Source organism: Lissotriton helveticus, chromosome 7, assembly GCF_964261635.1.
Source record: "Lissotriton helveticus chromosome 7, aLisHel1.1, whole genome shotgun sequence".
NCBI lineage: Eukaryota > Metazoa > Chordata > Amphibia > Caudata > Salamandridae > Lissotriton > Lissotriton helveticus.
The window spans coordinates 1,815,135,828-1,815,159,010 of record NC_136068.1 but is presented as its reverse complement, the minus strand read 5'-3'; the positions used below and the strand labels follow the sequence as shown (position 1 = coordinate 1,815,159,010).

Here is a 23,183-nt window from a genome sequence, read left to right as displayed (position 1 = left end):
GTCGCAGAGTGTGAACCCGTGAATCGAGTAGGCACCGGAGCGGGAATTGTCGAGTCCATGGACATTTTTTTTTTAGGACTCAAGACCCCGCCGAGCCGGGAATTGAACCCTGGTCCCGGGCTGACCTCTGCTTCCAGGTCTGCCTCCTCTAACCAGTGAGCCACACTTCTCCGTTCAGCCAGGAAGAGACAATAACACTCAATTACTGAGAAGGGAAACATTTTGGATGAACTATTTATGTACTTTACATCCAAAAGGGTTAAATGAACGGATGGAATTAAGTTGTTACCTGTGAACAATGTTTGCGTGCATATTTGATGAATTCATGAATTTTTGACTATATCAGTTTAATATGATGTTATATGTTGAAAGAAGTGTATAATATCCATTGGTGATTTGTACAGTAATGCAAGATTATTACATTGGAAAACCAGGTTTACGTCCCCTCTTGTACACCCAGTGAGAAGTACAACACCTACATATCAGAAATGGTACCGTGGCAACAGGCTTGCACAATCGCATTAAGAACATCAGTGACCGCATTCCCATAACATACACATTAAGCCTTTAATACAGCATAGCCAGAGTCCGTTTTTAGTGTTCGAGTTGACTTAACATACACGCCGAACTTCGGATATAGTTAGGGCACAGTCCTTTGTTAGTGTTTACGCGATTCACGTATCACGTGATCGGACTGCAAAAGACATAGAGACGAACGAAGATAGAGTGATGCACGCCAGTAACAAGGCAGGGAGACTGAGACGCCGCGGGGCATAACCGAACGGTAAGAACTAGAGACAGACAAAAGCGTTGGGCTATATTTGATTTACCAGCTTGAATCAAATTAGAATATATAACATTCGTGGGTGACACAGTATTCACAGCTATCTTTACAGTTTTAGACTCGAGTAAGCATAAGAGCCGCCCAGGTTAGTACATACTTATGTCACGGTTTGAGTACTTGTGAGATACACTACACCGAGTACACATTAAAATGCATGTCACGTACAGGATTGTTCGCACAGCAAGAGGTTTGATGACCAGGGGTATAAGGTTATACATAGTGAGACACTATATTTACTCCGGAAGATACATTGGCACATAAACTGGGGACTAGAAATAACGTTTTGAACTGATGTTGACCCTAGATGTTATAATCTACTTTGTACCTACCCATGATTTGATGTATTTTTTGAAATAAAAAGTCCCCTGAGGAAGAGCTGTTAGCTCGAAATGCATCGGGCAGACTAATTGTACAATGAATTACAAAAATGATGAAAGTTATGATGAGTTAATAACGACATATGATGGAAAATAAATGAAAATGAGACATGAATAAGATGTGAACACCTTTATTCGGAATTTGAATGAACATATAACTTTTCGAGTGCTTATGTGATTGTGAATCTTGGGACCCAAGAAACACACATTCGAATTAGTACTTTTACCCCCAATCAGCTCAGTGGGAGATTCACATGAAGCACCAATCACATTGTTGAAAATAATACAGATTGTTACCAGACAATTCAAAACGAGTGCGGAGCCACACCCCATTTGGATTTGTACATCTGACCCAGCCCCATTTTATTATAGGCTTGCACCATCACCTACAAAGAAAAATATGCTAACTGACACTGAGCTGATATATTCTGCTTCCTATCTTTCCCAGCTTTCTCTATAAGGATTTGACTTTTGGAGGGATACAGCAGATGTTAAGTTTATTTGGAGGACTAAAGGTTGGAAGGTTCCAGGTATAGAGGATTTATTTATGGCCTGCCTAATACCACAACAGATGATTTTCTAGAACAAAACTGTATAACAGACTACATGTCTTGTCCTAACCAAGAAAAAAGACTTTAACATTTGTTCCCAAACAACAACACGTACATGAAATCTAATGTTATGGTGTGATCTATTTTGACTTGAATTATGTTACTCTATTTCAAATAGTACACACAAAATAACGATTTATGGACATATTCCACTTGCTATGTGACTATGGTTTGTGTGTGACAACTCATCAAGTCTTGACTTTTGTAGTCAAAAGCACTGTGCACATCACAACACAATTTTTAGGCCATACTTTAAAGTTGAAAGTCGATTGAAAAGTCCTGGAATTCACATCCAATTGACTAAAATGCTAGGACTGAGGGCCTGATTTATAATTTAGCAGATGGCTGGTTCTGCAAAGAGAACAGAATAGCTTTCTCCGATTCCCCTGTTGGAGTGACTACCCACTGCATTTATAAATGACCTGCAATCATACATTGTAAAGAACAGCCATTGTGGTGGTTCCTGCCAATGCATTCTTTTGATTGGTGCAGGACTGCATCAAAATTATGTGGTCTTGGACCAAACAGAATTATATTTTTATTTTTCAAACAATTGGGTGGAGAAACATATGGCCTCCTCTCCACCCGCACTTACTTCATCCGAACTTTGGGGAGGATTGGCTCTGGTAGTGATAGATAGTCACCGCCATAGCCAGACCTATGGTTCACCCATATAAAAATCTGAGAGGGGGGCATTATCCTGACAGTAGAGGTACTCCATCGCCATTGAGAGTACCAAACCACGAAGATGTAAATTGGGCCCTGAATGTTTAATTGATATGGTACTGGCTGGATTTTCTCTGCTGACTTCCTTCACATCTGAATTTATATCACTTTGTTTTGTGTACTGTTCTCTGCTGATAGCATCTTATCAGTCAATTGCTATGTGATAACTGGGACATACTAGAGGTACTTGTACTGCAATATGGTATTGTTCACAGTATCAATAGAGCCCTGCCACTTTTATTTCTGATGCTGCTAACGTGAGCACTGGTTTACAATCTCATTCATCAAACAGATGAAGGGATACAAAGTCACCTCATTTAAATATACATGATTTTATTCTTGACAATCTGATTTAGCACATTATCAAAGACGAATGTAGAATTCAAACAGACATGTTAGATGGATAAAAGTAAGTTAACTAGGGGAATACTGCTTGAATTGCTGGTGATCTAATATGCCAGGTTCTAGTCTGTCTCATCCATGAGTCTTAGGTTGCTACATTAGGATGACAAGAAAGAGGCACCCAATTACATGAAAACAGCTGAAAACATTTTTTATTTATGGATCAATAGTGCATCAACAGCAAAACATTGTTGACAATTATGAGTGATTCTATTTTTGTACAGAGTTTCTGCCTATTTGCACAAATACTCTGTGCTGTACTGTGTAAATGTTATGAGTACAGTTTGTACCAGAGCAAACCTTTCAGCTGTCAGAAAGGCGTATCGAAAGGGATTTTTAAGACTGAGCTTTTGAATTACACCATTTCCTGGCAGAATGTAAATGTATCCCAATGCATTAATAAACATGCTTCATCCAGAGAGGCTTCCTAAAGGCAAAGAGTTGAATGAGAAGTGTAATTGCTTCAAAGCTATAAGAGCTTCTGTATCTGTGGGACCTGGAGAAGAACTGTTCACTTTTTAAGAGGGTTTACGATAGTCTCAGATTCAAGACACGTTTTAAGAGACTTTCATTTTGAATATTACTGGGAAAATTGATGCAGGGGCTATGAGGAGCTACACCATCTACATTTGAATGCAGGGACACTCATCACTTGAGTCCTTCTCCTTGACACATCAGGTCAGCAGGATGAGGTGAAGTAAGAAGAGGGGGAGTTACGATAGCCAAATGTGACCAACCAGATCAACATTACTTTGTCATGTGACCTCCTCAAACCCACCCTGAGAAAAGGAGAGCTACCTATAATTACTACCTCCAGAAGAGAAACGAGAGCAGAAAGAGCTCAAGTCTCAAGGTCTGCACAGCTAACTCCATCCTCTTTGTCATCATGAGGTTCTTCGCTGCTGGTGCCAGCCTCTTCATGGTTTTCATAGCTGTAGGTGAGTCTATACAGTGATGTTTTCAGAGCTATGTGTACGACAGACTCTGCGTCTTACATATATAGCTTTCCTTGTGTTTTTCTTTTATTCTGTACTAAAATTTATCTATCTTGAAGGACTGGTTCATCAAAGTGTTGTATCCTTTGCTGCATGATTCATCTACCAGACTTTGGTTTTGGACCATAAACAAAGCAGGAATGGCGGTGAGGGGCATTGAGTCTGGGTGGAGCTTGATCTGGTTATATGGATTCTTGAGGTCCGACTTTGAAAATAAGTTTCCACCTTTCAGCAACATAACTAGTTAATTAGAGTTTGGTAGTTAATAGGTATCAGCTATGATGTTCTGATTTTGTGACATCAAGTCCAGGCAGAATCTCAGGCAGCCATCGGATTTGCGTGTTATGAACACTGGCAAAAACCAATTGGAAGCCTCCACTGGTTCGATAATTCCTTCCTTTAGCATTTACTCTAACAATTCTTTTACTCCTTCCCCAGCAATGACAGGGACACTTCTGAGCTTGTGATGCATTGGAATTGCACCTTCTTTTTGCAAAAATCTTGTGTACATAACCTCTGAGCATACCCAACTTATCATCAAAAACATGCTTATGTCAGAATAAAATATCATCAATGGATTATTCCTCTACCCACGTAACTTGCATAGATGCTGTTAGAAATGGGGGTCTCTAGTTGGCAGAGGTAGGTACCTTTGTCCAAATAGGGACCCTTGCTTCTTGTCAGGGTAAGGGGGATACACGTCTAAAATAACCCCTGCTCACCTCCTTGGTAGGTTGGCACAAGCAGACCGGCTTATCTCAGAGGCAGTTTATGTAGCATTTCCGAACACATACAGTAATACAGTGAACACACTACAAATGGCCACCACACCAGTTTATATAGCCTTTTTTTCCTATTATAATCAGAGGAGACACTTCTGCTGACTTCGAGATGTTCCTTCATGCTGAATCTTTTGCCTACCAGCTGACTGACACCTCTGTGAGGGCTGTCCAGTTTAAGACCAAGATGGGGGTCTTACACTCTTACTCAACAGGTAAACGAGTTACATCATCCAGAAGAGGGTTTCTTGGCAGACCACACATTCACACCATAGACATGCAGGTTAGGGTGAGCATCATAGTATTATGCTTGATTGTTATTATCTTTATTATGTAGGCATATATAATCTGTCCCAGACACTCATTATAACCTTTTTCTGCTTCTGTCTATAAATCATTGTAGCTCATATGTTATATGTGAAAATCACTCCTGTTAATAAATATTAAAAGCGTTCCTTTGAGTATGCTTCGTATATTTCTCTGAGCACAAAAGTGCACGAGTGACTGAGAGAAAAGCTCTAATTCCATCAACATTTGTGGCTCCCTTGTACATATACACATCAAAGAGACAGAATAATCTCAAGGTAAAAAATGCTTTTGATTTAAATTCGAATTGACACTCCCCAAAGAATAATAATAATAGTGTAACAAATGGGTGCCCTATCTCATTTTTGAAGGTGTTTAACTGAAAGGACATCACTCCCATCAAACTAATGAAATTAGTTTTGAGGAAATTGATAAAAGTGCTTCAAACTGCAGTGGAGCTTGAATGAGAAAAATCAATTATTCTGAGGTATGCAACAAGTTTACTCTCATGAGATATATACAGATTGCGGAACAAAAAAGTACTTTGAAAATGTGTGTTGTTTTTATAAATATCTTTGTTCAATTGCTCCACATGACTGAATTGCCAACCTTTGAGCTGCTACTGATCATTGTTTTTAAAGTACCTTTAGTTTGTTGTAATAAAACTGAGAAATGTCACCTCTTGTGTTTAGCCTGAATGTTAACTGTATATACTATAGAGGTGATAAAAATATGCTAATTGTATGTTTCTTTTATTAAATAGAAAACTGTCCTGATGAAGGTGTAAAACATTTACCGAAACGCTGTGTCGACAACTTGTGTTTTCTGTTTTTAATCTTTTTAATATGCATATATGAATTGACATTTTTTAATTTTGCTTTATGGTACTTCTGTACAGAAATTGGATTGTTATTGAATAAACCATGTAATTTTAAATATCACAGTTTTTATTATCAGTATATTGTTTTAATTGGTCATTATGAGTATGTAATGCTGCACTTTTGGGTTGTGTGAGGTCTGTGGAGATTATAAATTTTTTCCTTGAGTTAAAAAACTATATCCAATTGATAATATTGCAGGGACTACTTTTGTTTCATTCCCTGTAAAAGTCAGCCATGTCTCAACTTTTGAGGACTGGGAATGGGCATTGACAATGCTGGACAATGGGGTAGACATCACAATAGTGTGCCTAACCTGGTCAGGTGGGAGAAGTGCTAACTGAGCATATTAGACCTGGGCGTAGTTCGTGGAGTTCCGCAAAGCAGAACTCTGTAAACTGCCAAAAAGACTCTGTGGAGTTGCGAAAGTGGGTGAGTGCCGCGCAAACTGCAGTTTGTGCTGATCTTCCTGCAGCTCGAGTGAGAAAAATTTGCTGCGCTATGCAGAGTGGAGTTATCTCCATTCCACAAGGTCCATGGAGCGAGTAGTGCAAAAAACCCAGCAAATGCTGTGAGCGGAGTGAAGTTCACTGTCCAGGCCTAGAGTGTATCATGGTGGAAACACCTGATATGAAGTTAGGCAACCTACATCGGTTGTAAGAACTTCAGCTATGTTTGGAGAGAGAGGTTCCTAGGTTTATTATTGTACTCTTTTGGTAATAACTCACTCAGGGTTATACCAGAATGCTGGCCAAGATAGATAGGCCACCAGACTTCATAATGGATTGCCCAAAAGGAGAAACCATAAATTGACGGGCTTTCTCCGACCTCATTTCAGAATCAATTAAACATTTATATGCCAGGGAGAGTGGGCTTTAATGCTAGCTCCTGCATTATACCACAACCATGTGGAGCGAGATGTTGTTTCACCTTACTATGATATACCAATTGAGGACAACCACACAAGATCACAGACAATAGCCAATAAAAACTGAACCAAAACAAGTGATGGAAATCCTAGAACTCTTGAATATCAAGGTGTGATTGAAAGTCTTACCTCATCAAAGAATAATCCTGTTTCCAGTTATAAAACCGGATCAACTCTTCCAACTAGAATAAAATTACAGACATTTGAACACAGCTACTCAAACATTCGTAGTACAAAATGCACACAGTACCGCATTAAGGAATAACATCATGCGGAAGAAATACAAAACAACATTAGATATCTCAAATAGACTTTTCCACCAAAATGTAGCACTGAACGCAGGTATTTGACTGCCTTCATGGCGCGGGGCTCTCAGAACCAATTCTGCTATTTAGTATAGGGGTGTAAGAATTGACTGGGCTGTTTTCAGCCTGAGTTACAAAATTACTTGAGAACTTTGATGATCAGGCATTGTCATATATCAATGACTTATATTTAACAGACGATAACCTGATGGAGCTCTTGACTACAGTGGACCCTATCATTTTGTGGTTTGCGCACATGGGCTATAAATTAAATTTCAAAAAATCAATTAATGGCCAGCTCAGTATCTTATTTTTTGGGAGACAAGCTGTCAAGCGAAGGCAAGAGCCTGGCAACCCATTTTTTTGAAGGTTACAATCCACATTAGATTCCTAAATTTTGACAGGGCATACATTCCTGGTTACTCAAAACAGATAAAATGTTTCCTGACTTAAGTCTTCCAGACTTTTCATGCACACTTTTGACAGGAGAACCAACAGAAACCTTATGTTCCATCCAAGCTGATATGATAGCTTCCAAACATTTACACACACATGTATTTATACCAAACCTGGTGACCCATGTAATACTTGAGGCATCAGAATGAAGGTGAAAGTACCAATTGCATATACATTGCATGACTATACAAATGCTAAAATGCATTTTACACCGACAGAAACAATTATGACAGCAATCCAGACTGCTGTAGTGAGAGAGAGTGCAAGGGAAACAAGTTATTTTCGTGACCCCAGTATTGACTTTAGAGGCGGTTACAAGAGCTAGCGTTCTGAATATAAAAGCTCTACATCCGATAAGGATACACTGAGCAAACTCCCTGACTACAACAGATGTGGACTACAGATTTGATGCTGCATTACAAACACAATCATTTCTTCATCACAAACAATAATGTCCTCTAACTAATGAAATAATGCCTCTAGATCACTATGCACACATCATTTACACTGATGGTTCTGCACAACCTGCCCTAGGGCCAAAACAGCAATTTTCAGCCACATAAGCAGTCATAAAAGGCCATATGCATGATGCAAAAAATCTACACACATTCATTAAGTTATTGCACAGCACAGCTTGCAGAACTTACGACGTTAGCACTCGCAATACAGAATATGGAATCTGGATTCCCCACATCGATTGTGTGCAATTGGTATTACTGTGTGCAGTCATATAATGAGTATCTCCATCACTGGAGTCAGAAGAGATTCAGGCATTCAAAAGGCTGCACAGTAAAGCACAAGTTTATTTGTGAATGGGTGGCAAAGATAACAGAATGCTTGCCACAGGCTCATGGCATTGACACATTGAGTCATCAATGCGTTGGTGTGCATGTTCGTTGGTCAAAGAGGCCGCAAAGGTGATGGTTTGCACCACCATAGTTGCTGTGGTAACTCCTTCCGTACGAGAATAGACAGAGACAGCATGGTGGCCATCAATGCTGTGTGCAATGGCACAAGCTTGCTGAAAGGCTTTACACTGAATTACTCCTTCTAGTTACATATGAAAAACATACTGTATGATCAGATTGCAGGAGTGGGGTACAAATAGTGATAGCACACTAGGACTAATACTGTCTGCACATGAGGGTTTGGCTTCTGCACATGCAGGGGTGGCTGCTATGATTTCTCTAATACAGCAATGCTACTGGTGGCTGGGTCTTTACAAACAGACCATGGACTTTCTCCTGAGATGTGAAATCTGTCAGCTAATGAAAGGTTCCACAGTAGTGCGCCCACCCCAGACGCATCTGTTTATTTAAACAAGCCTTTGGCTTTGTATATTTGTACCACTGCAGCCACCTAATCATTTGATGGGGCTTACAAGTATATTTTGGTGGCAGTGGATTCCTGCTCTCAATTCCTGTGGGTGTGGCCAGAGTGATCAGTTTAGGTCCCAATGTTATAAAAGATCTGTGAGTCTTCTTCAGCATAAATGCAGTTGCCTCATTTCATTCTGATCTGAGTCCAGCTTTTTGCTCTAAGGCTTACAAAGAGGCCATGGGAAGTTTCTCTTTACCTGGGATAAGAATGTGGGCTCTGTTTCCTCTGCTCAACACTGCTTGTCCTCTATTTTTAAGTGGCTAGCTGTCACACGACTCAAGTGTAATGAAGATTCTCCTCTATGGAAAGTTTCCTTCTAATTTTAGGGAACTCTCTGGCCACCTGAGTTCTCTCTTCCCACTTTTACAGGGAAGACCACCAAGAATCTGGGGGTGTGATTTGAGGAGAATCTTTCCTTTTGACGCAGATCAAGAAACTTGCTGGGACCTGCTTTTCCATGTTGAAATCCCTGAGGAAGTTTCTCCCTTTACTGCCTGGAGTTCTTATTCTGTATCAGTTGTACTACGCTAACGCCCTTTATGTGGGCTTCCCCGGGTATCTGTTAAAAAAACTCCAGGTGGTCCAAAATGTGGCCGTCAGACTTCTTCTTGAGATTCCCTCTAGGATTAGCATGAGACCCCATGCTCTCTGCATTGGCTTCCAGTAGCCGAACAGGTCAAATTTAAATCTTTAGTTATGGCCCATCATGCTCTTCGTGGGCATGGCACTATCTACCTGCAAAAATGCTTTTCCTTCTATGCTACAGTGCGACATCTGAGTCTTGGAGGCGGTAAAAAAGTGGGTGGTGATGGACGGAGCATCTGAACCAATCAAACACTCACACCCAGTCAAAAGATCTGGGTTTGATCCATCACCGTTCTTTAGCCCACTCTGCCACCCCAGTTCAGACATGGCTATATGCAAATCAGTCTGACCCTGTGCCTCATGGGAACAGTCCAGCCCGAACTGCAAAGCCATGCCTTCCCTGGACCGGAAACAAGCTTCCGAGGACCAGTTTCTGGCATTCCAGCCGTCTTCAGCCCGGCTTGCTTGAATCCAGTGGCAAAGTGAGCAAGGGACTCACGTCTGAGCATACCCTGCCACACTAATGGCGGCCAAAAGCGGTACAAAAGGGGGTGGTGATGGACGGATCATCTGAACCAATCAAACACTCACACCCAGTCAAAAGATCTGGGTTTGATCCATCACCGTTCTTTAGCCCACTCTGCCACCCCAGTTCAGACATGGCTATATGCAAATCAGTCTGACCCTGTGCATCATGGGAACAGTCCAGCCCGAAATGCCAAGCCATGCCTTCCCTTGACCGGAAACAAGCTTCTGAGGACCGGTTTCTGGCATTCCAGACGTCTTCAGCCCGGCTTGCTTGAATCCAGTGGCAAAGTGAGCAAGGTACTCACGTCTGAGCATACCCTGCCACACTTATGGCGGCCAAAAGCGGTACAAAAGGGGATGGTGATGGACGGAGCATCTGAACCAATCAATCACTGACACCCAGTCAAAAGATCTGGGTTTGATCCATCACCGTTCTTCAGCCCACTCTGCCACCCCAGTTCAGACATGGCTATATGCAAATCAGTCTCACCCTGTGGCTCATGGGAACAGTCCAGCCCGAACTGCCAAGCCATGCCTTCCCTGGACCGGAAACAAGCTTCCGAGGACCGGTTTCTGGCATTCCAGCTGTCTTCAGCCCGGCTTGCTTGAATCCAGTGGCAAAGTGAGCAAGGGACTCACGTCTGAGCATACCCTGCCACACATATGGCGGCCAAAAGCGGTACAAAAGGGGGTGGTGATGGACGGAGCATCTGAACCAATCAAACACTCACACCCAGTCAAAAGATCTGGGTTTGATCCATCACCGTTCTTTAGCCCAATCTGCCACACCAGTTCAGACATGGCTATATGCAAATCAGTCTGACCCTGTGCCTCATGGGAACAGTCCAGCCCGAACTGCCAAGCCATGCCTTCCCTAGACCGGAAACAAGCTTCCGAGTACTGGTTTCTGGCATTCCAGCCGTCTTCAGCCCAGCTTGCTTGAATCCAGTGGCAAACTGAGCAAGGGACTCACGTCTGAGCATACCCTGCCACACTTATGGCGGCCAAAAGCGGTACAAAAGGGGGTGGTGATGGACGGAGCATCTGAACCAATCAAACACTCACACCCAGTCAAAAGATCTGGGTTTGATCCTTCACCGTTCTTTAGCCCACTCTGCCACCCCAGTTCAGACATGGCTATATGCAAATCAGTCTGACCCTGTGCCTCATGGGAACAGTCCAGCCCGAACTGCCAAGCCATGCCTTCTCTGGACCGGAAACAAGCTTCCGAGGACCGGTTTATGGCATTCCAGCCATCTTCAGCCCGGCTTGCTTGAATCCAGTGGCAAAGTGAGCAAGGGACTCACGTCTAAGCATACCCTGCCACACTTATGGTGGCCAAAAGCGGTACAAAAGGGGGTGGTGATGGACGGAGCATCTGAACCAATCAAACACTCACACCCAGTCAAAAGATCTGGGTTTGATCCATCACCGTTCTTTAGCCCATTCTGCCACCCCAGTTCAGACATGGCGATATGCAAATCAGTCTGATCCTGTGCCTCATGGGAACAGTCCAGCCCGAACTGCCAAGCCATGCCTTCCCTGGGCCGGAAACAAGCTTCCGAGGACTGGTTTCTGGCATTCCAGCCGTCTTCAGCCCGGCTTGCTTGAATCCAGTGGCAAAGTGAGCAAGGGACTCACGTCTGAGCATACACTGCCACACTTATGGCGGCCAAAAGCGGTACAAAAGGGGGTGGTGATGGATGGAGCATCTGAACCAATCAAACACTCACACCCAGTCAAAAGATCTGGGTTTGATCCATCACCGTTCTTTAGCCCACTCTGCCACCCCAGTTCAGACATGGCTATATGCAAATCAGTCTGACCCTGTGCCTCATGGGAACAGTCCAGCCCGAACTGCCAAGCCATGCCTTCCCTGGACCAGAAACAAGCTTCCGAGTACCGGTTTCTTGCATTCCAGCCGTCTTCAGCCCGGCTTGCTTGAATCCAGTGGCAAAGTGAGCAAGGGACTCACATCTGAGCATACCCTGCCACACTTATGGCGGCCAAAAGCGGTACGAAAGGGGGTGGTGATGGACGGAGCATCTGAACCAATCAAACACTCACACCCAGTCAAAAGATCTGGGTTTGATCCATCACCGTTCTTTAGCCCACTATGCCACCCCAGTTCAGACATGGCTATATGCAAATCAGTCTGACCCTGTGCCTCATGGGAACAGTCCTGCCCAAACTGCCAAGCCATTCCCTTTCCTGCAACGGAAACAAGCTTCCGAGGACCAGGTTCTGGCATTCCAGCCGTCTTCAGCCCGGCTTGCTTGAATCCAGTGGCAAAGTGAGCAAGGGACTTACATCTGAGCATACCCTGCCACACTTATGGCGGCCTAAAGCGGTACAAAAGGGAGGCAGCTCTCTAGCTCGGAAAGCTGCTGTTGCTTCGGAACATTCAGGACCTCCCCTGTATCACTTGTCCTCGAGGCGCAGAGGCATCCTCAAGCCCTTGCGGTGCACAGGGCACGCCTCGACCACAATAACAGTGTACATGGTGCAAGCCCAACATAACACATCCCCTTTTGTTCGAAAACAAAACTAAGGAATCAAAAGGGGAACAAAGGAAAGGAAGATAAAATAAGGAATGAGATCTAGAAATACTGTAGAGAAGGGAAGTAAACAATATGGTAGGATGATCACAACAGGTAAAACTATATAAATTAGGAAATTTCATGGAGCATCAAAACACAGACGTAGCCAATAAAGAACAACAGCCCTGCAAAGGGTAGATGCATAGTTTAAGAAAGATAGTCCATTTAAATATACAGGCGGTCTGCGAAATCTGACATCCCTTGTAGTGGCAGCACTATCAAATTCCCAGACAGTGGCACCTTTCTCAGCATAGCCCATTGGCAGCGCAGCTGCTCCTGGCACAGCAGAAGCCTGGCCTCCTTGACCACAGGCACCAAACTCTGCATCATCCATGAACATGAAAACACCACAATTCCTCTCCTCCTTTACAACACATTCACATCCCATTTGATATAAACCAACTCTGCACCGATTCCAAAGCTCACCATTCTCCAGGGTTACATGAAATTCAAATGCACCAAAACTTTGTAAGGACCTTTACATTTGGAAGACCCGCTGACAGTGCAACCTGAACTGATTTTGACAAAGTCACCCTCAACAATACTTCTGTTTGAAACCACATCACTCGCCAGCTCAGGGATCTGAGTACCACCTCTAGTTAACCACTATGTCAGCAAAGAAGGCACCAGCTTGCTTCTTGGAGGACTTTCCCTCATTATTTCAAAAGGATACTTGGACGTGGTATTCTGTTTAGAAGTGTGATAGGCCCAAACCAAACTTTGTGCTGTGTTCTTGAAATCTAATCCTGCGGACACCGCCATCTGTATCACTCCTTTCACCATTCTGTTGGCCCTCTCCCCAAACCTTCTGCTGCGTTCTTGAAATTTAATCCTGCGGACACCGTCATCTGTATCACTCCTTTCACCATTGTAAATGTAAATGTAAATGTAAATTCTGTTGGCCCTCTCTACTATACCATTACCTTGGGGGTTGTATAGTGCAGTGCAATGTTTCAATATGCCATTGGTTTTGAGAAAGAATTCAATGTCCTGGGAGCCTAACTGAGACCCATTGTCAGTAGTAAGAATACAGAGTGTACCTTTTTCATTTTGTTAAGACTGACAATGGTGGATATCGTGGTAATTTCCCTCAAGAAGGACACAGAGAGCCACCTGGAAACACATCTACCATAACCAAAGCAAATTTGCACTCCTCATTCAACTGACATAGGACCAATGAAGTCAATACAGACACTGTGCCAAGCATTACCTGGATTGGATATGTGTCCCATAACATCTTGCTTCTCCACTTTGATCCTCTTCTCTCCATCTTTACAAATTTTACCACCAACATTGAGGTTTGACACAGCATTGTATCAAGCGCTGGCCAAAATGACCTTCATGTGCCATTTTGATGATTATCCCCCTTATGCCTGAAGGAGGAACCAACCTGTCACCTCTCCAAAGCAATTTACTACCACATGTGGAAAGTGTGTCTTAAATTTTGAGGAGGAGAAGTGCAGGCACAGCTACACAACTCTCCTTCTAACAGAGGTCACCATATGCATCACTTAAATTAGGGTGTTGACTTTTGCCATTTCCTCATTCCACTCCTCCAAGGAAAATGCACCAGCAGCCTCACACACCACATCCTGCACAGAAGTTACTGGTTCATCTTGTTTATTAGAGATAACCGTATCATCAGTGTGCGTACCATCTAGCGCAACCTGGATAAGCAGTTTGTTTGCAAGTTCTGTCAACCAGGAATGTACAGTAGGACATAACAAAATTCTTGCAGCCTTGCTGCCAATCTGGCTAATTGTGCAGATCCCTTACCGGTCCCACCAGGTGATAACATTGTGAATAGTGGTTTATGGTCTGAATGTAGTACATTTTCTGTGCCCCACACATACGTGTGGTAGTACTCCACACCTCAAGCGGCAGCCAAGGCTTCTCTTTTGATCACAAAGTTGTTTCTTTCAGAGCTGGTTATAGTCCTTGATGCAAAGGCTACAGTCTTCTCAGCACTAAAATGGTTTTGAGAAAGGACAGTACCCAAGCCTGTTGCACTAGCATTCAACAATTATTACGGACTTTAGCATGATATTAAAAGGAACCAAAATCCCAACACAACAAATTTCTTTCTTCATGGAATCAAAACATTCTTGTTGTTCTGAGACGCAGACAAAACTTTAACCTTTCCTCAACAAAGCTTTGAATTTTTCATTTTTGTCTGCAAAATACTGCACAAACTTTGCATAATATTCAATGAGACCCATGAAAGATCTCAACTGATCCTTATCCATAGGTCTTGGGGCTTGTTCAATGGTTTTGAGTAGGGTTTGCTTTGGTTTGACTACCTCAGAAGACAGGTATAACCCAATTATTAAACACTTTCAGTGAGGAAAGAACATTTTTCCCTGCGCAAAGTAATACCCAAATCCACAATTCTTTGTAGGGTCTGCTTCAACATGGCATTATGTTCCTAAACTGTCCCACCAAAGATAAAGATCTCATCCTGGAAGTACAAAACATGATCCATACCTTTAAAAATGTTTGACATCATGCATTTGAACACTCTTGCCATGGAAGAGAGATCAAAAGGCGTGCTTGTAAATCGAAATGTTCCCTATATGGTGATAAAGTCGGTGAGGGGCATTGAGTCTGGGTGGAGCTTGATCTGGTTTAATGCATTCTTGAGGTCCAACTTTGAAAATAATTTGAAAATAATTTTCCACCTTTCAGCAACATAACTAGTTAATTAGAGTTTGGTAGTTAATAGGTATCAGCTATGATGTTCTGATTGAGTGACATCAAGTCCCGCAGAATCTCAGGCAGCCATCAGATTTGCGTGTTATTAACACTGGCGAAAAACAATTGTAAGCCTCCACAGGTTCGATAATTCCTTCATTTAGCATGTCCTCTAACAATTCTTTTACTCCTTCCAGCAATGACAGGGACACTTCTGAGCTTGTGATGCATTGGAATTGCACCTTCTTTTTGCAAAAATCTTGTGTACATAACCTCTGAGCATACCCAACTTATCATCAAAAACATGCTTATGTCAGATTAAAATATCATCAATGGATTAATCCTCTACCCACATAATTTGCATAGGTGCTGTTAGAAATTGGGGTCTCTAGTTGGCAGAGGTAGGTACCTTTGTCCAAATAGGGACCCTTGCTTCTAGTCAGGGTAAGGGGATACACTTCTAAAATAACCCCTGCTCACCTCCTTGGTAGCTTGGCACAAGCAGACAGGCTTATCTCAGAGGCAGTTTATGTAGCACACTACAAAAGGCCACCACACCAGTTTAACAAAATAAGCATACCCTGCCACACTAATGGCGGCCAAAAGCGGTACAAAAGGGGGTGGTGATGGACGGAGCATCTGAACCAATCAAACACTCACACCCAGTCAAAAGATCTGGGTTTGATCCATCACCGTTCTTTAGCCCACTCTGCCACCCCAGTTCAGACATGGCTATATGCAAATCAGTCTGATCCTGTGCCTCATGGGAACAGTCCAGCCCGAACTGCCAAGCCATGCCTTCCCTGGGCCGGAAACAAGCTTCCGAGGACTGGTTTCTGGCATTCCAGCCGTCTTCAGCCCGGCTTGCTTGAATCCAGTGGCAAAGTGAGCAAGGGACTCACGTCTGAGCATACACTGCCACACTTATGGCGGCATAAAGCGGTACAAAAGGGGGTGGTGATGGATGGAGCATCTGAACCAATCAAACACTCACACCCAGTCAAAAGATCTGGGTTTGATCCATCACCGTTCTTTAGCCCACTGTGCCACCCCAGTTCAGACATGGCTATATGCAAATCAGTCTGACCCTGTGCCTCATGGGAACAGTCCAGCCCGAACTGCCAAGCCATGCCTTCCCTGGACCAGAAACAAGCTTCCGAGTACCGGTTTCTTGCATTCCAGCCGTCTTCAGCCCGGCTTGCTTGAATCCAGTGGCAAAGTGAGCAAGGGACTCACATCTGAGCATACCCTGCCACACTTATGGCGGCCAAAAGCGGTACAAAAGGGGGTGGTGATCGACGGAGCATCTGAACCAATCAAACACTCACACCCAGTCAAAAGATCTGGGTTTGATCCATCACCGTTCTTTAGCCCACTATGCCACCCCAGTTCAGACATGGCTATATGCAAATCAGTCTGACCCTGTGCCTCATGGGAACAGTCCTGCCCAAACTGCCAAGCCATTCCCTTTCCTGCAACGGAAACAAGCTTCCGAGGACCAGGTTCTGGCATTCCAGCCGTCTTCAGCCCGGCTTGCTTGAATCCAGTGGCAAAGTGAGCAAGGGACTTACATCTGAGCATACCCTGCCACACTTATGGCGGCCTAAAGCGGTACAAAAGGGAGGCAGCTCTCTAGCTCGGAAAGCTGCTGTTGCTTCGGAACATTCAGGACCTGCTAATTTTCAAGAAGAAGTTGAAAACACATTTCTTTGCATAATATCAGACATTTGCCCCTCTTTGCTTCGCACCGGGATACTCTTGAGTATATGTGTGTGCCACAAATTAAATTAACATAACATAACATGGAAAGTTTGGGTCTGACCCTGTGTTTCTTATCTCCATACCACTCTGAGGGAAACACAGTTGGGGAGAGTAAAAACTAGGGCTTAAAGCAGTCTTTAACAGCAAGTTTATTAGACTCTGGTTGCAGTTTGACTCATCACATATATTGGGTCCTAAGGGCTTTGAATAACAAGCCAAGAAAGTCCTCGGGTGGTCAGACTCCTTATGATTTCCTTTTTGAGGTTAAGATGTGGGTCCCAGACCTCAATAGTGCCACCATTGTGGTGGTGGAAATACCCTTTGACATCAAAGAACATTTGGCTGATTTATAGGAATTGAATGATTTTCAAGATGGATAAAGCAACAACCAAGTAAAACGCACCACCACTGGAGAACTAAAGATTGTTCAGGCAAGAACCAGACAGATTCTGAAGATTGAGAATCTGGTCAGAGAAATGATTGTGGACAAACAGGAGTTAGGGCCATCTTTCAGAGCGCCTGGGCCTGTTGAAGGTACACAAGCCCTACTTCTTCCGCCCCTTGCTGGATGCCAAAACAAAAGGTTTGTCTCCATTAATCTGATCAAACCACACTATGTAGCTGATTCTCAAAGGTAAGCCATATGAACTCCTGGGCAGCTACCAATCTCCGCTTGCTGCCACACAGGAGGTTCAGATGGAAGCTTTAATTGGAAATGAAGCCTGTTCTCTTCAACATGAGACAACAATGAACAACAATGTAGTATGCCTTCTACCTGTTTCAAAAACACCCAACACCAAGTACAAAAACACAGATTTCAATTTAAAATTAAGAGATAAACAAGGTGTTTGTTAAGAGACCAAAGATCGAGTCTTTGCCTCACTTAAACCAGCCTGCTGAGCTGGGCAAGATAGACTGAATGATGTCTGGATACTTTATCGACTTTGATGACTTCTCTGAATCTTCAGAGGTTCCATCACACCCACTGCCCCTGCCGTTTGAACTAAAGGTGTGTGTCTTTATCGTTGGATGAAAAGAACATACTTTGTTTCTCCATGGTTACACCTTTGATTTACATTTGCATTGCTTTTCAAAATTATCTGGATTGGCTGTGTGACTGTGTTCCTCTTTCTCCTGAACAGACACCTTGTCCCAAAATGCTCTGCAGTGCACACAGCGTACGTGGTTCTGAAACCACATTCATCATTACACGGTGGACAAAGAGAACTGTCCCTCATGAACATTTCAGCTGTTCCATTTACAGATGACATTAGATGGGACAAGGTATCATCTGATGTGTATGGCCGTAATTAACCGTTTGTTCAAAATGTACTTAAATGACATTAACACACGTAGCACCATTCTGATGATTGGGACATTAATAGTGTACATGTAGTGTTAGAAGATCTAGAGCATCCAACTTTGTTTTCTTCCGATGCGTGTTGTTAACAAAAGGACGCTGCAAGTTGGTTATGTTGGGGAACGGGAATTTATTCAGGAGCACAGGTAAGAGCGGACTTCTCCCTTGGCCGGCTCAATATGAAACTCTTTCATTGGAGCCAAATGCCTCCCCACATCGGAACTCCCCCTGTATCACTTGTCCTCGAGGCGCAGAGGCATCCTCAAGCCCTTGCGGTGCACAGGGCACGCCTCGACCACAATAACAGTGTACATGGTGCAAGCCCAACATAACACATCCCCTTTTGTTCGAAAACAAAACTAAGGAATCAAAAGGGGAACAAAGGAAAGGAAGATAAAATAAGGAATGAGATCTAGAAATACTGTAGAGAAGGGAAGTAAACAATATGGTAGGATGATCACAACAGGTAAAACTATATAAATTAGGAAATTTCATGGAGCATCAAAACACAGACGTAGCCAATAAAGAACAACAGCCCTGCAAAGGGTAGATGCATAGTTTAAGAAAGATAGTCCATTTAAATATACAGGCGGTCTGCGAAATCTGACATCCCTTGTAGTGGCAGCACTATCAAATTCCCAGACAGTGGCACCTTTCTCAGCATAGCCCATTGGCAGCGCAGCTGCTCCTGGCACAGCAGAAGCCTGGCCTCCTTGACCACAGGCACCAAACTCTGCATCATCCATGAACATGAAAACACCACAATTCCTCTCCTCCTTTACAACACATTCACATCCCATTTGATATAAACCAACTCTGCACCGATTCCAAAGCTCACCATTCTCCAGGGTTACATGAAATTCAAATGCACCAAAACTTTGTAAGGACCTTTACATTTGGAAGACCCGCTGACAGTGCAACCTGAACTGATTTTGACAAAGTCACCCTCAACAATACTTCTGTTTGAAACCACATCACTCGCCAGCTCAGGGATCTGAGTACCACCTCTAGTTACCCACTATGTCAGCAAAGAAGGCACCAGCTTGCTTCTTGGAGGACTTTCCCTCATTATTTCAAAAGGATACTTGGACGTGGTATTCTGTTTAGAAGTGTGATAGGCCCAAACCAAACTTTGTGCTGTGTTCTTGAAATCTAATCCTGCGGACACCGCCATCTGTATCACTCCTTTCACCATTCTGTTGGCCCTCTCCCCAAACCTTCTGCTGCGTTCTTGAAATCTAATCCTGCGGACACCGTCATCTGTATCACTCCTTTCACCATTCTGTTGGCCCTCTCTACTATACCATTACCTTGGGGGTTGTATAGTGCAGTGCAATGTTTCAATATGCCATTGGTTTTGAGAAAGAATTCAATGTCCTGGGAGCCTAACTGAGACCCATTGTCAGTAGTAAGAATACAGAGTGTACCTTTTTCATTTTGTTAAGACTGACAATGGTGGATATCGTGGTAATTTCCCTCAAGAAGGACACAGAGAGCCACCTGGAAACACATCTACCATAACCAAAGCAAATTTGCACTCCTCATTCAACTGACATAGGACCAATGAAGTCAATACAGACACTGTGCCAAGCATTACCTGGATTGGATATGTGTCCCATAACATCTTGCTTCTCCACTTTGATCCTCTTCTCTCCATCTTTACAAATTTTACCACCAACATTGAGGTTTGACACAGCATTGTATCAAGCGCTGGCCAAAATGACCTTCATGTGCCATTTTGATGATTATCCCCCTTATGCCTGAAGGAGGAACCAACCTGTCACCTCTCCAAAGCATTTTACTACCACATGTGGAAAGTGTGTCTTAAATTTTGAGGAGGAGAAGTGCAGGCACAGCTACACAACTCTCCTTCTAACAGAGGTCACCATATGCATCACTTAAATTAGGGTGTTGACTTTTGCCATTTCCTCATTCCACTCCTCCAAGGAAAATGCACCAGCAGCCTCACACACCACATCCTGCACAGAAGTTACTGGTTCATCTTGTTTATTAGAGATAACCGTATCATCAGTGTGCGTACCATCTAGCGCAACCTGGATAAGCAGTTTGTTTGCAAGTTCTGTCAACCAGGAATGTACAGTAGGACATAACAAAATTCTTGCAGCCTTGCTGCCAATCTGGCTAATTGTGCAGATCCCTTACCGGTCCCACCAGGTGATAACATTGTGAATAGTGGTTTATGGTCTGAATGTAGTACATTTTCTGTGCCCCACACATACGTGTGGTAGTACTCCACACCTCAAGCGGCAGCCAAGGCTTCTCTTTTGATCACAAAGTTGTTTCTTTCAGAGCTGGTTATAGTCCTTGAATCAAAGGCTACAGTCTTCTCAGCACTAAAATGGTTTTGAGAAAGGACAGTACCCAAGCCTGTTGCACTAGCATTCAACAATTATTACGGACTTTAGCATGATATTAAAAGGAACCAAAATCCCAACACAACAAATTTCTTTCTTCATGGAATCAAAACATTCTTGTTGTTCTGAGACGCAGACAAAACTTTAACCTTTCCTCAACAAAGCTTTGAATTTTTCATTTTTGTCTGCAAAATACTGCACAAACTTTGCATAATATTCAATGAGACCCATGAAAGATCTCAACTGATCCTTATCCATAGGTCTTGGGGCTTGTTCAATGGTTTTGAGTAGGGTTTGCTTTGGTTTGACTACCTCAGAAGACAGGTATAACCCAATTATTAAACACTTTCAGTGAGGAAAGAACATTTTTCCCTGCGCAAAGTAATACCCAAATCCACAATTCTTTGTAGGGTCTGCTTCAACATGGCATTATGTTCCTAAACTGTCCCACCAAAGATAAAGATCTCATCCTGGAAGTACAAAACATGATCCATACCTTTAAAAATGTTTGACATCATGCATTTGAACACTCTTGCCATGGAAGAGAGATCAAAAGGCGTGCTTGTAAATCGAAATGTTCCCTATATGGTGATAAAGTCGGTGAGGGGCATTGAGTCTGGGTGGAGCTTGATCTGGTTTAATGCATTCTTGAGGTCCAACTTTGAAAATAATTTGAAAATAATTTTCCACCTTTCAGCAACATAACTAGTTAATTAGAGTTTGGTAGTTAATAGGTATCAGCTATGATGTTCTGATTGAGTGACATCAAGTCCCGCAGAATCTCAGGCAGCCATCAGATTTGCGTGTTATTAACACTGGCGAAAAACAATTGTAAGCCTCCACAGGTTCGATAATTCCTTCATTTAGCATGTCCTCTAACAATTCTTTTACTCCTTCCAGCAATGACAGGGACACTTCTGAGCTTGTGATGCATTGGAATTGCACCTTCTTTTTGCAAAAATCTTGTGTACATAACCTCTGAGCATACCCAACTTATCATCAAAAACATGCTTATGTCAGATTAAAATATCATCAATGGATTAATCCTCTACCCACATAATTTGCATAGGTGCTGTTAGAAATTGGGGTCTCTAGTTGGCAGAGGTAGGTACCTTTGTCCAAATAGGGACCCTTGCTTCTAGTCTGGGTAAGGGGATACACTTCTAAAATAACCCCTGCTCACCTCCTTGGTAGCTTGGCACAAGCAGACAGGCTTATCTCAGAGGCAGTTTATGTAGCACACTACAAAAGGCCACCACACCAGTTTAACAAAATAAGTAATCTTTATCTAAACCAACAAAGACCAAATGATAAAAATCCACAATACAGTATTTAAAGTATGACTTTCAAATACTAGAAATAGTTCAGTTCAAAGCAAATTGCAGATGCAACACTTTTCACACAAAGTACCTTGGATGCATTGCACACACAAACAAAAAGGGTCGCAGGGAAGGTGATGTGTCAGTTCCTTACACTCAGGGAAGGTGAAGTGTTGATTCCTTGCTCCGCGGGACTTGATGCGTCGGTTCCTTACTGCTGTGCTGGGGAGGTGATGTATCGGTTCTATACTGAAGTAGAGGTGATGTGTCGGTTTCTTACTGTGTGGGGAGGTGAAGCGTCTGTTTCTTACTGCATCCTTCAACGATGTGAATGACTTGGCACCTCAATATGATGAGACAATCCATAATGATGCATGGGTTCTTACATTCGCACAGTAGGACTTGCGTCAGAATTGGTGCGGTGCTCTAGGACTTTGGAGATCGGTGCACTGAATGTACTGTGTGCCGAATTCTTGAGCCACGGGCATGCGCTGTAACAATTTCTTCAGTGATGCATCGGAAACAGGTGCCGATGTGTAGCGCTTCTCTAATTTGCATTACTTTTCCCGGCTCCAAGCGTCAAACCACCTCCAGAGGTGCAAAACAACAACAACAGGCACCACTTAGTGGGTCATAACTCCCAGCAAGAAAGTTCAGGGGAGCTGGTGGTGAAGTCTTTGTGTCCCTGAGACTTCAGAAAAGGATGCAAGCTCAGTTTCAAGTCCTTGGTGATCTTCCTCATTCAGGGGACACAGCAAACAACAAAGTCCTTTCTCCTTCCATTGGCAGCAAGTAGCCACTGCAGGCTAACCCCAGACAGCATTCCTCCTCAGCTTCTCTGGCTCATCTCCTTGGCAAAGGTTCCTCTTGATTCCCTTAAGTGAGCTAAAAGTCTGGGTCCCTCTTTTTATACAGGAAATCTCTGTGTTCTCTCCTGGGCCAGGGCTCTGATCCCAGTCCAAACAAGTTCTGGGGGG

General features: G+C 43.2%; 1 protein-coding gene across 1 annotated transcript in view; it reads left to right on the top strand.

The window, feature by feature from the left end:
* The first annotated feature begins 3,806 nt into the window (after positions 1-3,806).
* LOC144767730 (uncharacterized) overlaps positions 3,807-23,183 on the top strand; it is a 221,981-nt gene continuing 202,604 nt past the window's right edge. The window contains exon 1 of the mRNA XM_078651115.1: positions 3,807-3,898. Coding sequence (XP_078507241.1) covers positions 3,847-3,898 — 52 coding nt within the window. The 5' untranslated portion in view covers positions 3,807-3,846. The remainder of the gene's footprint in view (positions 3,899-23,183) is intronic.